The 16,656-nt window shown below is 46.2% G+C and overlaps 1 protein-coding gene across 1 annotated transcript; it reads left to right on the top strand.

Annotated features, from left to right (window-relative positions):
* The first annotated feature begins 14,733 nt into the window (after positions 1-14,733).
* ADRA2C (adrenoceptor alpha 2C) lies at positions 14,734-16,331 on the top strand. The gene has a single exon (XM_032788644.1). It carries the CDS (start codon positions 14,942-14,944, stop codon positions 16,253-16,255), a length of 1,314 nt encoding a protein of 437 aa, XP_032644535.1. The 5' UTR covers positions 14,734-14,941; the 3' UTR covers positions 16,256-16,331.
* Positions 16,332-16,656: the final 325 nt, after the last annotated feature.

Here is a 16,656-nt window from a genome sequence, read left to right as displayed (position 1 = left end):
GGAGTTTTGCCTCCATGTAGAGCCAGCATCTGACCGGCATGGGCATGGTAAGGGGAGTCCCGGGGGGCAGTCAGGAAGCAGGGGAAGGATTGGATGGATCAGGGTTTTGGAAGGTCCTGTCAGGGGCTGGGGAGTGGTTGGATGGGGTGTGAGAGTCCTGGAGGTCTCTCTGGGGGCAGGTGTGTGGATAAGGGTTGGGGCAGTCAGGGGACAGGTAGAGGGTAGGATGCTAGGGAGACAGTTAGGGTGGTGGGGTCTCAGGAGGGGGCAGTCAGGGGACAAGTTGCAAGGAGGCTTAGGTAAGGGGTGAGGTTCTGGGGGGCAGTTAGGGGCAGGAGTTCCAGGAGGGGGCAGTTAGGGGACAAGAAACAGTGGGGGTTGGGGGTTCTGATGGGGGCAGTCAGGGTGGGATGTGGGAGGGAGTGGATGAGGGCGGGGCTAGGGCAGGGTTCTCCCCTCTTTTTGATTGTTGAAATATGGTAACCCTAGGCGAGGGAGGAGCTAGGGGGCGCATGGGTGTTGGCGCCCGCATACATCCATTGCAGCTTGCAGGAGCCCCTTGGGGGGTGCCAGGCCACAGTCTGAGCAGGAGGGGCGGGGGGTCACAGCTGCTCCTCACTAGCGGCACCGCTGCCTTTGCAGCACTCCTGCCCCCCTGCACCGCGCCGGTTCCTCCATGGCTGGGACTCGCTGCTGCCACAAGCGGCATGCTCTGGCTCTCCAGTGCCTCCAGAAGGTGGTTCCTCCCTGCCAGCTGCTGCAGCAGCCCAAGCCTGGCAAAGCCAGTGAGTGGACTCGGGGTGAGGGCCACTGGGGTGGGGTGGAGTGGGCTCGCGGAGGGGCTGTGCACCCTCCAGAGGAGTTCAAGGGACTGGGAGGGGGGAACCTGGTCTGGGGAGCACACACCGGGCATGGCTGGCCCCTGAGGTCTATAAAGGCTCATTGGGATTTGCTCCTCAAGGAACCAATGTGTGGGGGAGGGGGCCACAGGGTGAAAGTTTTGCCTAGGGCACAATATATCCTTGCACCGGCTCTGCCCTAGGGGGTGCGTGCACCCCAGGTTAAGAACCACTGCACTAAACTGATAAGATCTGCATTTTAATTTAATTTTAAATGAAGCTTCTTAAACATTTTAAAAAACTTGTTTACTTTACATACAACAATAGTTTATAGACTTCTAGAGAGAGACCTTCCAAAAACATTAAATTGTATTACTGGCACGGGAAACCTTAAATTAGAGTGAATAAATGAAGACTAGGCACACCGCTTCTGAAAGGTTGCCGACCCCTGTGTTAGACTCTAATATTATTCTAAGGGGTGATGCCATTTAAGAAACCTCAAATGTAGTTTGCTGCTATAAGGCTCTGTCACACCTGTTTGGCAATGACCCATGGCAGGGCAATGTGGCACTCCACCACCTTAGTGAGACCTGCAGGTAGAATTCATCCTCATGGCGTCAGAATTCCTGCCAGAGATCTACAGCTTGCAGGATGAATGCACCCTTCAGGGTGAGCGGCACACTACCACATACGTGCCCTGCCAGCTTATTACAGAGGTGGAGTCATGGTCCTGCCTCCTACCTGCACCCACAGCCGGTTTTGAGGGAGAAACCAGGGGAGGGGGGGAGGGCTGCAGCTGCACTCAGCTATTGTGCAGGAGCATGACAGGGGACTTCTTGTGCCCTTTATCCCCTCCCCGCCTTGCATAGAAGATTACTGGAGCATTCAGGCACAATATGGCCCTTGCAGTTAAAAGGATTTTTGTTGTTGTTGTTTGTTCTTCAAAGTACGGTACATCATGTGCTATCTTAGCAAACAGTCTATGTCTGTTTGGAAGGACACACTGGGATTTATTCTTCTGCCACTTACTCAAATGTAAATCAGGAGGAACTCCACCGAAGTCAAACAATATAGACTGGTATTAAACTGATGTAAGTGATTACATATATACCCAGGCCTATTATCTATACAGAAAGGCAGTATAAACTTAATTAATGCCTAGTACTGGATATTATTGCATTTACGTTTTCAAAATTATGCAAGTCTTATGATGGTGCAGAATAATCTGTTTTCATTGCCTGTAATTCATACGCTGCGATATATACGACATCCCTAATTAATATTAAATCCCACATTGTATTCAATGCACATAAAATCCCACATTTAATTCAATGCCCTGGAATGAACAGCAAAATGATGCCAATCTTCAAGTTTTCAATAATTTGATTGTAGATTTGTTTTCTTTATGGGACAGAATAAGCCATGTGGCAGAAGGAGGAGAAATGGACTTGTTAGGCAGGTTATAGCAAAGCTGAACAGCAGAGTGGGCATTGCAGGAGTGATGACAGTCTGCTCAGGGCTTTTGTCCAAAAACCTCTGACTTAAATGAAAGCTAAAATAGCAGCCTGTGAGTGAATGTTCTGGTGGTTGCTGACTGAGTTTGTCTTGAGTATCTGTGTGAACAGAATTAAGCTGGAAAATTATCCAGACACATAACCCATAGGGGCTTAAATGCCAGGAAGCCAGGAAAAGGTCATTGAACAAGGGGGAATGGTTTCAGGCAGTTTGTCAAAGAAACTGGTTATGACATTGCTTTACATTACAGTATTTTGACTGAAACACCACAAGTGCAACATTTGCCTACTCTCTTCTTTAAAATGATAGCTTCCTCTCAGATTTCAATTGCGTGCACAATTTAATTCTCTTTTTAAATTACTTTTTTCTTTGAAACAGATTGGCTGACGCTGATTGACTGATGTACAGAAAGGAAGGTCTCAAGGGGTCTCTTCTGCAAGGACTGGACATAACTGCAAGTTGTGCATTCCCATGGGAACACTGTTTAGCCAACAATGCTGCCAGCCGCCCACTCCAAAAAAGGTAGAGATTGTGAGAGAGGAAGGGTAGCCACATCTCTTCAGACCCTCTGCATGGGCTAGGAGTAACAGTGGACACACACATGACACACTGCTTCCTAGAGCTCCTGCTGTGCTTTCACTGTGAACTAAATAGTCCTGCTTCAGAAGAACACTCTTCAGCACATTTAGCTGATGAAATGACTGGCTCCCTACTGTACAATTTTTGGGTTTTGGCCAAAAAGTTTTCTGGTTTTGGCAGCTGTTGCCTGAAATTTTGGTGGTTTTAGTAGTTCTCAGCTGAAAATTTCAATTTTTGACGAAAACAAATTTTTCTGTGGAAGAAACCTCTTTCTGACCAACTTTAGATAAAACCAGTGGGACTTTGCATAATCTTAAAATTAAACGTGCTTTCTGAACCAGAGCCCTAATGAATTGAAAGCAGTGGCAGCTTTAACTGGGGTCCATGGGTCCCATTGCAGAGAGCCACCATATCAGGTTTAGCCCAGCCATCTCTCTGTCATGATAGCCAGGCAGCTGGGCCACATTTGAGTGAGTGGCACTCTGATTGCATCCAGCAAGTCACCATGCCCAGAGTGGGGAGCCAGGCCCAGCACTTTGCTGTGGGGTGGACTGTAGGGTGGACTCACTCTCCAAGCCGCATGCCCTAGGCTCTCCCCTCTCCTCCAGGTGCTGTGGCAGAGGCTGCTGCTGCCAGTGGTTGGTGCCAACCTTGGTAGGGCGAGCAGAAGGAGGCGCGGTGCGCCCACTGATTTTGGACACCTCATCCACCCCAGCTGAAAGAAAAATAAAAAGATTATAAGCCATATTTTCAAAAGAGCTCAGCTCTCACTGGAGGCTGACTTTACAAAAGCGCTCAGTTCCAATTTAAACACCAAAATAAATGGTGAATTTTTCAGAAGAGCTCAACAAATCTAGTTATAATTGTCACAATGGGAGTAGCAGGGGGCTGAGCACTTTTGAAAATCTGCCCCCAAATGCAGGTGCTGAACACCTGAAAGTCTGCCCCTGAGGTCTTTAGAAAATCTGGCCATTAATGCTTATATCATGCCCCAGAGTCACACATTCAATGAAACCTACGTTCACATTTAAAAATGCCTGGAATCCCTCACAATGTAACTGCATAAATCCAGGACAGGCTACTCATTCTTTGCCTTTTATCCCATTTTGTTATCCCAGCTTATCTCCTTAATCACTTATGGAATTTCCAGCTCATCCATTCAATTGGATCTCGGTGTTCTGTAGAATATTTATAACACAAATCATGTCTCTTGCAAGCGTAAGTACAGAATGCATTGTCAGCAGATGAACACAAAGACTTTAAGGTCAGAAGGGACCATTATGATCATCTAGTCTGACCTCCTGCACAATGCAGGCCACAGAATCTTACCCTGCTTGTACAACTGGCGAGTCTGCATCATTTTCAATATTGATGTTGAGCCTACTTTTAAAGATTAAAGAGAATTTCCAGATGTTTAGTAAATCAGGTTATCCTATCATCCTTTTTGTTTATCTAGGGGTGTTTCCCAGTCACAAAGGACCGTCAGGTCAATGGGAGTTGAAAGCCTATCTGCCCTTTGAACTCTTCCCCTTATTTATTAGAAAAGAGACGTATCCCTTTCTACAACGATAATAACGTTGTGGTTTAAGGGGGCAGGAGGATCTTATTTTTTTAAATAGAAATAACTTTGTTGAACATTTGGTTTACTAGGAAGATGCCTATGAAAAGAAAGAAAGAACTAGCTCAGCAGAGAGCTCCTTCAAGTTCTTCTAGCTCTCATACAAACATGGCAAGAGTGCGTGCATGCGTGTTCAACTATAAATGCTACAAAGAGCACAACTAGTGGCAGTAGATTTCATGCAGCCTTACAGAAGACTAAGGACATGACCCAAAGACCACTGAGGTCAGGGAGAGTCTTTATGTTCTATGGAAGGGGTTCTCAGACTGGGGGTTGTGAGCTGTCAGCCTCCACCCCCAAACCCTGCTTTGCCTCCAGCATTTATAATAGTGTTAAACTAAAAACACTTTTTTTTTTAATTTATGGGGTGGGGGGTTGCACTCATAGGTTTGCTGTGTGAAAGAGGTCACCAATACAAACGTTTGAGAAACACTGTTCTATGGGAAGATTCTTCAAACAGGCACCTAAGTCCAGATCTGGGAGGTAGGCTCCTAAATACATCTGAGAATCTGGGCCTGAACTCCAGGTAACTTTTAATTGGAGTTGGATGCCTCACTGCTATTTGTGCCTTTCCAAATCTCCCTTAGATGTTTAGGATTAGCTCTCATTATCCCCCCAGTGAAGTTGATAGAGCTCTCTGAAGCTGAATCATTTTTGGCCCCTATACTCTAGAGAGCTTTCCCACTTGTGCATTCATAAGCTGGGGGTATATTGCTAATTACATATAGTGGGTCACATTGGGATCTCATGTATACTAATTAAAATCCAGAGTCATCCACCAGCTTCAACGAAGTTACACTGGGATGAGACTGGCGTAACAAAAATAAGAACATGGACTATTGTGTTTGTACTACGCTACTGTTGGTGACTCTCATTTGCTGTACAGGACTATAACATTATATGATTCATATCAGGGTTGGATAACAGATTTCAGCGATTTTTATTTCACAGATTTAAAGGCCAGAAGGGACCATTATGATCATCTACTCTGGCCTCCTGCATAAACACAACATAGAATTTGGCCCTGTAATTTCTGGAGGATGGGGGAAATGAGTTCTAGAGTCAATGACCCTTCCCTGAAAGCACCATATTGTCAGTCCCCTTCCATTTAAACCAAGACGCTATTACTTTGTGTACCTCAACTGATTCCAACTGTCACCACATTTGACAGTGACAGAGATGAACTCTAAGTTATCATATGCAGTCAACCATTGCCAATCATATACATGCAATCCAATCACTTAAACATACTTATGCCAACAAAGAGTTATGAAAAATCAACATCCACTTCTATAAAAAGAAAACTTTAAAGACACACTATCAGGGCAAAGGTGAACTCAAAGGTAGGTTTTGTGAAATTATATATTTACCTAATTTAAGATGAATAAAAACCTAAAAAAACCCCATATCCAGTTGAACCATTTAAAAAACAAATTAAACATTCCTACGCAGTACTGACAACCCAAATACTGTGGTGTTGTGGCCGTGCTGGTCCCAGGATGTTGGATAGACAAGTGCATCAGGTACTATAAAAGCTGCCTTTACCAAACATGGACACTCCACCAGATAAGTAGATTACATCACAGAATGGGCCACCCAAATACCTCGAGAGAACGTGCTTCAATACAGAAATAAAACCCGCTCTGATCACACATCACTAGTTGTCACCTTCCACCCCATACTGGAACCCATGTGGGATATCATTAAACAATTACAACCCATACTAAATGGGGACTGCATCCTGAAATAAATCTTTCCTGAACCCCTTCTTCTGGCTTTCAAACAACACCGCCCCCACAACTTCACCTCACCAAGCTCATCATCAGAAGCAAGCTCTCCACATGCCAGGACACATCAACTCAAAGCAGCACCAGACACTGCCAGAACACCTGCAAAACCTGCAGACATATCGCCACTGCTACAATGATCAACACCCACCACCCATGGGTCCTACAGATGCCTATCACAACAAGTAGTGTACACCATCCAGTATACTAAATGCCTCGATAGAAACTATGTGGGTGAAAGCAGACAACCACTGTGCTCGTGAATGAACTCACAGGAAAATGATAAAAGACCAGAACGCTCTATCACCTGTGGGTGAACACTTTTCACAAAGCAATCACTCTATATCTAATCTCTCAGTCCTCATCCTCAAAGTAAACCTGCATAACACTTTCAAAAGGTGAGCCTGGGAGCTTAAATTCATAACTTTGCTAGACATTTCAAATCATGGACTGAATAGAGACGCTGGATTTATGGCTTATTACAACAATCTGTCCAAATCCAAATCAACCATGGTAGATGCAGACATCTAACGCACAAATGGAAAATCAAGGACTCCCCCAGCATGTGAGTATGGTTCCCCATGACATGCTTTCGACTACCTACTACCCAATTTATAAATATGAAGGAGGCATTACTGCAGTCAATTCTGTCTCTCTAAAACCCACATATGACACCATTGGGCTAGTGCCTGGAGACCTGAAAGTCAAATTTATGAGACTGACTATAAATAAAAATGACATAGTTTCATCTGAGGTACGTTGTCCCAGCCACGAGAAAAAAAAGTATCTGTACAACATAAATAACAAAACGTAAACTGGAGTTTTAAAAGTCTTTCAGTTTTAATAATTGAAGGTGTTGTTTATAACCTAAGCTGAGAATTTGTTATATAAAAGTGCATGTTTTTTAATCTCACAGTGTCCCTATAGCAACAGGAGGTAATATGGTCTTGTTGTTAAGGCATTATACTGGGAGTGAGGAGTTTTGGAGTCTCTTGTTGGTTCAGCTACAGCCTTCTTGTGTGACTCTGGGCAGGGCCAGCGCTACCATTTAGGCAGCCTAGGCAATCGCCTAGGGTGCCAGGATTATTGAGGGGGTGGCATTTTGCCAGGGGGGGGTGGCAGGTGGCTCTGGTTGAACTGCCGCAGGCATGCCTGCGGAGGGTCCGTTGGTCCGCGGCTCCGGTGGAGCTGCCGCAGTCATGCCTGCGGATGGTTGGCTGCTCCCCTGGACCTCCACTGGAGCCACGGACCAACGGACCCTCTGCAGGAATACCTGTGCCAGCTCCACCAGAGCCACGGACCAACGGACCCTCTGCAGGAATGCCTGCGGCAGCTCCACCAGAGCCACGGACCAACGGACCCTCTGCAGGAATGCCTGCGGCAGCTCCACCAGAGCCACGGACCAACGGACCCTCTGCAGGAATGCCTGCGGCAGCTCCACCAGAGCCACGGACCAACGGACCCTCTGCAGGAATGCCTGCGGCAGCTCCACCAGAGCCACGGACCAACGGACCCTCTGCAGGAATGCCTGCGGCAGCTCCACCAGAGCCACGGGATTGGTGCGGGAGGCAGCGAAATGGCCATGCGCCTAGGGCGCAAGAAACTCTGGCGCCGGTCCTGACTCTGGGCAACTCATTTAATCGATTCCATGTCTGTAACATGGAGAAAATAATTTCTCTCTTTCATCCTTTGTCTGTTTACTCTAGTTAAATTGCAGGCACTTCAGAGCAGGATTTATGTATTTATACATTGCATAGAGTAATAGGACTTTGACCCCTTTGAAAGGGGCCTTCAGGTATTACTGTAATATAAATATCAAGCTGAAGTTTGAATGACAGTCCATGCAATTTATCAAAGAGCAAAAATAGGGTCTGATTCTTCAATCCTTACTCATCAGAGCAGTCCTTATTCACACTAGCCTTGTTGATTTCCATAGGACTCCTCCTATGAGTAAGGACCCACAGGCCCATGTATAGAAATTGAAGGAGACAATACTTTGCCCCCATTTTATAGAGTAAGACTTGCAGTCACACTTTACTCTCATGATACTGCTGCTGTATATGATCTAAGAGACAACTCGCATTGGGAATGGTTCTCCTGGGAATAGCACTGTGAGGTTCATATTGTTTTTAAAAAGCCTCTTGTCTGAAAGTTTATAGATTAAGCAGAGACAGGGTTAGCCTATGGCTACACTATAGCTTAAGTCGACATAAATTATGTCTCTCAGGGGTGTGAATTAGCCATGTCCCCCTGAGCAATGTAACTTATGTAGGCTTAAGCGTCAGTGTGGACAGTGCTATGTTGGAAGGAGAGCTTCTCTCGCTGATGTTGCTACTACCACGCACTGAGGATGGAGTAAGTAAGCTGATGGGAGAGCTCTTTCCTGTTATTTTAGTGTGGCTACACTAGAGAGCTTGCAGCTGCCCCGCTGTAAGCTCTCAAGAGTATTCATAGCCTTAGATCAAAAACCTGAATCCATGAGAACAGGAAATTAAAATGGGAACCTTGAAACTTACTTGCAGCAGTGCCAATGGGACACTTAATATAATCCCTAAGGGTCTGAATTTTTCAGAGGTGCTGGGCACTCAGTGCTTTTGCTGACCTCCTATTTAGGGAGCATGACTGTTTTGAAAATCAGACCTTAAGGGCTCCTTCCTACTAGATGTGATTGCTCCTGTGAGATGCTAGGTAGAGCAGAGGGATAAGCTGTTTTTCCATCCTGTGAACATTTTCAATATGTCAAAAAAAATTCCCATCCCGAATGGGACAAACTCAAAATTGTGAAAATATTTGTGAACCAAAAATCTGGAAAAAAAATTGGCTCAGGTCAGTCGAAATACTTTGATTATTCCAAAGTGCTTTATTTCAATGTTGAACATTTAAATGATTTACTATAATTAGCTTTAATTTGGAAACAAAAAGTCATTTTCAACAGGAAAACAGAATTTTCCATTTTTAAAATGCCCAAACAAAATGATTTGACATTTCAAAACTTGTTTCAAAAAGCAAAAAATTGTCAAAGCCAGCTCATAACTGCAAACAATTTTGGTTACACGAATCAGCATTTTCTGACAAAAAGCGGTTCACTGGAAAAGTCCCAATCAGCTTTAGTGCTGAACACCTTCCATTCTATCTGAAATCTGAGTGTTGCACTGTGGTAAGCACGTTGGTAATGTGAAAGCTGGCTGACCCCCCCTTAATATATTACAAGCGGCCAGTGGGGGGGGGGGGGGGTTGAGTACTGCTCATGGACACAGTAGCCTGAACTTTTGCACTCTCTCTTTTCCTCTGCCTCACAGCAGGAAAATCCTGCTCCAAACCAGTCAGTACTACCCAGATAACGGGAGCATGAGATTTTACACTTACCAATCAAGTATTAACACGCGAGGATCTTTGAATGTGTATAAAAGGTTTGTGAAATTTGTGTAAGACAGAGTCTTTTGTACCAAGGTACAGGTTCTCCTTTTTCTGCAGAATAAAGCATTTTTCCTTATCCCTGTCAGGCTGTTAATTGGCTCTCAGCTAGGCAGACCCGATATATCGGTAACAGTAAATTACACACTTTCCAGGACTGAACCATAAATATGTATAGCCCTAATTCAGCAAGGTGCTTAAGCACATGCTTAAAATTGAGCATGAAAAGTTCCAATTGAAATTAGTGCGACTACTCAATGTGGTTTGTGCTTAAGTACTTTGATGAAGCAGGGGCTAAGTTCTCTATAATGTTGTATTTGTTGTGTTTTCTTGTCTAGTTTTGTTCTTTTAGATGTGTTTTCATTCTCTTCAGATGAATTGAAAGAAACAAATTGGCTTCAAGCTGTTTTATAAACCTCTCAATATTTCTTGGCTTGATGGTCCCAAAATATGATAAAGTTATACTTTAAGCATGAATCAATGATTTTACTTTTCATTCATTTTCTGATAACTTTCAGTTCTCCTGAGTGCTAGACTAGTCCCCTAATGACCAGACCATCCTTTCTTAGCTACAGAGATATATTGAAATCTATTCAAGATTTCAAACAGGCCCAAACAGATTAGGGGGAAAATAACAAAGTCAACAGCACCTGGTAGTATATTTACCACTCGTCCGCAAGTTCTCCATACATGAGTAGGTTTGTATTGTTTATTGAACTTAGGTATGTATTCATCCAGCTTGCTTGCCTTATTTATATAATTAGTCCCACTGAAGTCCACAAGACTACCTTTCTGAGTGGGATGAGAAGGAGTTGAAGATTTGGGGTAGGTAAATATGGCTCTGAAGATCTGACACTAATTGGTACCTTTGAGATTTGGCTTTGAAGAGCACTGCTAAGGGCTGCTTGTGGAGTTACTGAAATACCTGGTAAGTCCTAGAGTGTGTCCTTGCAGGTAACAACTGAGGCACATTGGATAGGTAAGGAAGGGTTAAGTTTCTTTTACCTGGGAAGGGTAACCAAACACCTGACCAGAGGACCAATCAGAGAACTGGATTGTTTAAAGTCAGGGGGGGAATTTGTATACTCGGGTCTTTGTTGTTTTCCTCGGCTATGAGTAAACAAGTTCTCTTCTAACTCCATCTTATCTCAATATTTCACCAAAAGTCTGTGAGTACAAAGGGAAACAAAGTAATTCGGCTATGAGAGCTTTGTGTTGATTTACAGATGTGGATTGCTGGGTCTTTGTTGCTTCCTCGGCTGTGAGGACAAGCTATCTTGCTAATTCCAATCTTCTTCTCATTCTACTAAAGGCAGTGAGTACAAAACGGAAACAAAGTAAAATCGGCTATGATATGCTTTGCTTGTACTTACTGTGTGTGATTGCTGGTCTATTTTAATTGGCTATTTTTTAATCAGACTGGGTTGTTCATATTTTCTTAAGTAGGAGCCTGTATTATTTTTATGCAAGTTATTATTCTGTATCTCTCTTTTTCTATATAAAGCTTTCTTTTTCAAAACTTGTGGAAGTTCTTTTCTAGTAAGCAGAGAAATTGAAACCTCTGTATCAGGTATCTGTCTCCCTCACGAAGGCAGGAACGGGGAAGGCAAAGCCAAGCTGTTGGTATTTGCATCTCAATTGTCCTGAGGGAAAAGAACGCTTATCTCTTGGGAAGCAAAGAAACCGGTTATCTGGAGGTCCCCCAGGAGAGGGTTGGGACACCAGAGAGAGGAAAGGGGGTCAGGCCCTATCAATTCCTGACCTGGTGGCAGCCTATCAGATCTAAGCTGGAGATTAAGCTTAGAGGACTTCATGCTAGTACCTTATATTTGAACGCTAAGCTTCAAACGAGGAATATTACTATGACAGAAGTCCACAAGACTATCTTTCTGAGGGGGATAGAGAAGGAGTTGAAGATTTGGGGTGGGTAAATATGGCTCTGAAGATCTGACACTAATTGGTACCTTTGAGATTTGGCTTTGAAGAGCACTGCTAAGGGCTGACTTGTGGAGTTACTGAAATACCTGGTAAGTCCTAGAGTGTGTCCTTGCAGGTAACAACTGAGGCACATTGGTTTGGCAGTGGGGAATCTGGCACTCTTGATACTGCATTTCTTTAGTTGCACTCTATATGATTTTATAAAAATATGCTAATGTAACTGGAATATGCTTCATACAAAAGGTCTCTTGTAAGGTATCATTTCAAAGCTTAGAATCTACTGAGTGTAATCATCCTATTTGTATAAATGTACCACTCTTGTATCTGAAACTAGAAATATGAAATATAACTTTGAGGGCCTATTGTAATTATGCAAAGTGTGGGCCATTAACGGTTTGAGCACTGGCCTAAATGCAGGGTTGTGTGTTCAATCCTTGAGGGGGCCACCTAGGGATCTGGGGCAAAATCAGTACTTGGTCCTGCTAGTGAAGGCAGGCGGCTGGACTCAATGACCTTTCAGGGTCCCTTCCAGTTCTGTGAGATAGGTATAGACAGGTATATCTCCATATTTGCCCTTACAACACTGGTTCTGTGCCAAAGTCAGCTGAGTCAGACCAAAAAAATCTGATCATGGCATTTAAATTTCCCTAGACATTGACATTTATTTTTTCCTGCCTCAGCATGTGGGGTTAGACTGGATGATCTCTTGTGGTCCCTGGCAGCCCTCCATTACTATGCTCTAAGAGCCTTAAATGTGTAAAAAGCCATCATTCTGACAACATTTGTTTAAAAGATATTCAGCATTTCCCTAATTTTCACAAGACAAAAATTATTATACAGCATATATTTGTTTTGCATTTTTTAAAGTTGTAATATGGAAATGTTGTAATATGGAGATGTTATTAGCACTTAATCAAGCAATAGCCTGTCTGATCATTGTTGACTCAATCCTTTATAAAATAACTAAGCTATGTTCAATAAAAGCCACTCTTGTTAGCATCAAACATATCCTTACTGTTTAAATATTCCAATGTGCCTTTGGTGCTCATAAGCGTGCAGGATTAATAAACAAGCTACAAGGGGCAAACACAGTACTGGCTGGTAATATGCAAACATCTCCATACAGCTCTGTCAACACAAGCTTAGTCTTAAAGGCCATATATTGCTCTGAATTCAGAGCCCCCACTAACACTAATGGGATTAGACACTGAATTCCAAGGCCAGCTTACCTGAAAGCAATGGGACTAACTGTGTGAGCAAAATTATGTTATTATTATTAAAGCACTGGCAATTTCACCACTTCACTAAAGCACACAGCAATTTCAGTTACTAAAGTACTGGTTTTCAGCACTGAGAGAGACAGTCTGCCCTAAGAACTTGTAATCTAAAAGACAGACTCAGAGAAGACAGGATGTTCAGAAAAGGAAGTAACATATTTGTTGCTGTTGTGCTTATGTTTTTAGCTCAAGTCTTGTGCATCGGTGCAAAGGTCTGTGTTCTGAGTGAAAAAAACAGCTCAACATTCCCTGTTATAGCCTTCAGCTTGTCCACAAGAAATGAATACAAGGGAACACCACATTCTGAACCTGGTACTCAAATACGAGAGAATAATAATAGTCTCCTATGCCACGGAGTTCTTCCAGAGAGCAAGACTTATTTCCTGAATTTAAAAAGCCCTTTCCGCTCATTAAGGGCCCAATCCTGCTACCATCAAAATCAGATAGAGTTTTGCCTTAAATAGGAAGACCAGGCTCTAGAAGAGTATTACCCTTAATTCCACCTACAAAGGGAAGCATTCTTTCCTATGCCATCAATATTTTATACGCAGAATTAAACAAAAAAACCCAGAGTTGGTTGCCCATAACCTCATGTCAGTGAGGTTCCCTTGCATCCCAGTATCAGATCTATTTATTTCAAGCTGATCTGCAGATCTAAACGCAAACACGGTGCACTTTTAAATATCAATTATAAACCATCTTTCCAATGAATTCCAGCTAGAGTGCAGAGGGAGCGGCAGACTTTGTTTTTTTTGGGGGGGGGGGGGCAGCATGCTAGATGTATAAGGCTTAAAACGAAATCCCGATAAATAAAAATAAAGAAATCCAACCCCCCCTGCCAGCGCCTTTCATGTTACTCTCATAACACACAGCTGGAAGATAAAACGCTGCTGTGTTCCGCTTCATCTCCCTAGGCTTTTTACCACTAGCTGCTGTGGGATAGGCATGGTCAGAGCGACCTCTAGCGGGCACAGCATTTACCTGCCGGTTCACACGACGGTGTGTGAGGCGCGATCAGACGCCCAGAGTTAGCGCTGTGATAATAGAAGACAATAGCTGCGAGAGCTGATTTCGAATCGGCGCCAGGAGCCCGCTGCCGGCCGAGCAGACAGACTGACGATCAGACAGGGGCGCCAACGCTGGGTGCAAAGTGAAGCGGAAGTATGGGGAGGGGGCGACCCAAACAAAAACCAACCCAAGGCGGTAACTAGGGGCCTCTGGATCGCAGCCGCGTCTCGCCCTCCGCCCGCAGCATGGGGCGGGTTTGCGGTGCCTAGACGGGACAAGGGAGCCGAGGGGGGCGCGGTGCCACCCGGCTTGGGGGGGCTGCAGCCCGCAGCAGCGAGCAGGGGCGGGTGCGGGGTTCAGACAGCGGCTGCTGCGGGGCTGGAGCGGAGCATGCTCAGATCGCTTGGGCAGGCAGCTGATGGGGAGCCGCATGTGAGATTACAGCGGAGCGAGCGGGTAGCTGCTACTTCGCGTCGAGCTTGCTCCGGCGCGGGGCGAAGGGAGGAGGCGCTGCCTAATGGGATTGCAGACACCGCCGCCTGGGAGCTCTCCGTGCAAGGGGCCAGCGGAGGGGCAGCGAGCCAGGGGCGCTCTCCTGACCCGGGAGAGCGGCGCGGAGAGGGGTTACCTGCACCCCGGGCGCCTCCGGACCTCCGCTGTCCCCGGCAGGATTACGGGAGCGGGGGGAAGGCAGAGTCCGCCCAGTGCCGGCAGTTCCTGGGCTCAGCCATGTGCCTGGGTACTTAGCAAGAAGGAAAGCCTGCAACGGGGGGGGCGGATATTTTGTTGGTGGGGAGGGAGACGGAGGGGAGCCCCACTCTCCAGCTCGCTGTGTGACAGAAGGAAGCAGCCTCCTCTCCACTGGTGGGGATGAAGGCACCAACTTGGAGAGGCAGCCCCAGTGGCTTGGTCTCTGGGGCTGGGAGGTTGACCCCCATGGCTGTATAGGATCCTCCCACTACCACTATGGATCTGCTGGTGCTGATGAACATCAGTGCTGGCACCCCCAATGGATCCCTTGCCTTCCCCTCCTCTTCCTCCTTGCCCCTACAGCAGCCTCCCTCTCACTATTCCCCTGGGGCTGTGGCCAGTTTGGCAGCCGTGGTGAGTTTCCTGATCGTCTTCACCATCGTGGGCAACATGCTGGTGGTGATCGCAGTGCTGACCAGCAAGGCGCTGCGAGCTCCACAGAACCTCTTCCTGGTGTCCCTGGCCAGCGCTGACATCCTGGTGGCCACCTTGGTCATGCCTTTCTCCTTGGCCAATGAGATCATGGACTACTGGTACTTCGGCAAAGCATGGTGCAACATTTACCAGGCGCTGGATGTGCTGTTCTGTACTTCCTCCATTGTGCACCTGTGCGCCATCAGTCTGGACAGGTATTGGTCTGTCACCCAGGCGGTGGAGTACAACCTCAAACGGACTCCACGGAGGATCAAGGGGATCATCTTCACTGTCTGGCTCATCTCAGCCGTTATTTCCTCCCCCCCCTTGATCTCTGTGTACCGAGACTCCGAGGGGGACCTCTTCCCCCCGTGCAAACTCAATGATGAAACCTGGTACATCCTCTCTTCCTGCATTGGATCCTTCTTCGCCCCCTGCCTGATCATGGTGCTGGTCTATGTCCGCATCTACCGAGTGGCCAAGCTGAGGACCAGGACTCTTTCTGAGAAGCGCACGGTGCCCGAGGGCTCTTCCCTGTCTGAGAATGGGCTGAGCCGGGCCCATCGGGGCTGCACGTCACTGAGGATGCAGCCAGGGGAGAATGGACATTACTCGGTTCACCAGTGGCGCAAAGCCTCAGAGCTGGAGGACATTGAGCTGGAGGAGAGCAGCACCTCAGAGAGCAGGCGGAAGCGGAGCCGGGATGATCACCCCCGCAAAAGCAGTAAGAGCCAGTCCTTCTCATACTCCTACTCCTCCTCCAAGCGTTCCAGCAATCGCTCCAGGGATCTCTTCTCCTCTCACCGCCGCAGGAAGCAGAGCAGCGTCTGCCGTAAGAAGGTCACCCAGGCCCGGGAGAAACGCTTCACTTTTGTGCTGGCTGTGGTCATGGGAGTCTTTGTAGTGTGCTGGTTCCCCTTCTTCTTCAGCTATAGCCTCTATGGCATCTGCCGGAAGGCATGTGAGGTCCCTGAGACTCTTTTCAAGTTCTTCTTCTGGATCGGGTACTGCAATAGTTCCCTCAACCCGGTCATCTACACAATCTTCAACCAGGACTTCCGCAGGTCTTTCAAACACATCCTCTTCAAGAAGAAGAAGAAAAGATTTCTGCACTGAGCTGGAGTGGAGAGGAGAGGGGCCCAAGTGCTGGAGTAGAGTAGTGAAGAAGTGGGGGATGTGGGTAAGGGGGTGAGTTCACTGACCATGGAGTGGAGTAGGAGTGGGGGAACCAGTGTTTAAGTTAAGAGGGATAAATTACAGAGGGGAGGGGAGATGAATTTGCAGTTTGACCTTGGAGGGGAGGAGGGGAAACATAAAGAAGAGGGTGGGACATTATGTTTTGGGCACGATGATGACTGTAAAGGTCTCTGAGGTCTAGAGGCCAAGAAAAGATGGGGAGAGGGAGGGATGGGCTGGTGTTGAATTGGGAGATTTGGGTGTTTATTGGCAGTTAGAGAAACTGGGACTTTTTTCTTCCTGGGATGAGTCCAGCACCAGGTTTTACTGGTGAGGTGGGG

This window comes from Chelonoidis abingdonii, chromosome 5, assembly GCF_003597395.2.
Source record: "Chelonoidis abingdonii isolate Lonesome George chromosome 5, CheloAbing_2.0, whole genome shotgun sequence".
NCBI classification, from domain to species: domain Eukaryota; kingdom Metazoa; phylum Chordata; order Testudines; family Testudinidae; genus Chelonoidis; species Chelonoidis abingdonii.
Note: the sequence above shows the minus strand (reverse complement) of the source record. Positions and strands in the feature narration are given on the sequence as shown.

Bases quoted from the DNA above. Each gene is read 5' to 3' on its own strand.
- ADRA2C (XM_032788644.1), top strand. From the start codon at position 14,942: ATGGATCTGCTGGTGCTGATGAACATCAGTGCTGGCACCCCCAATGGA.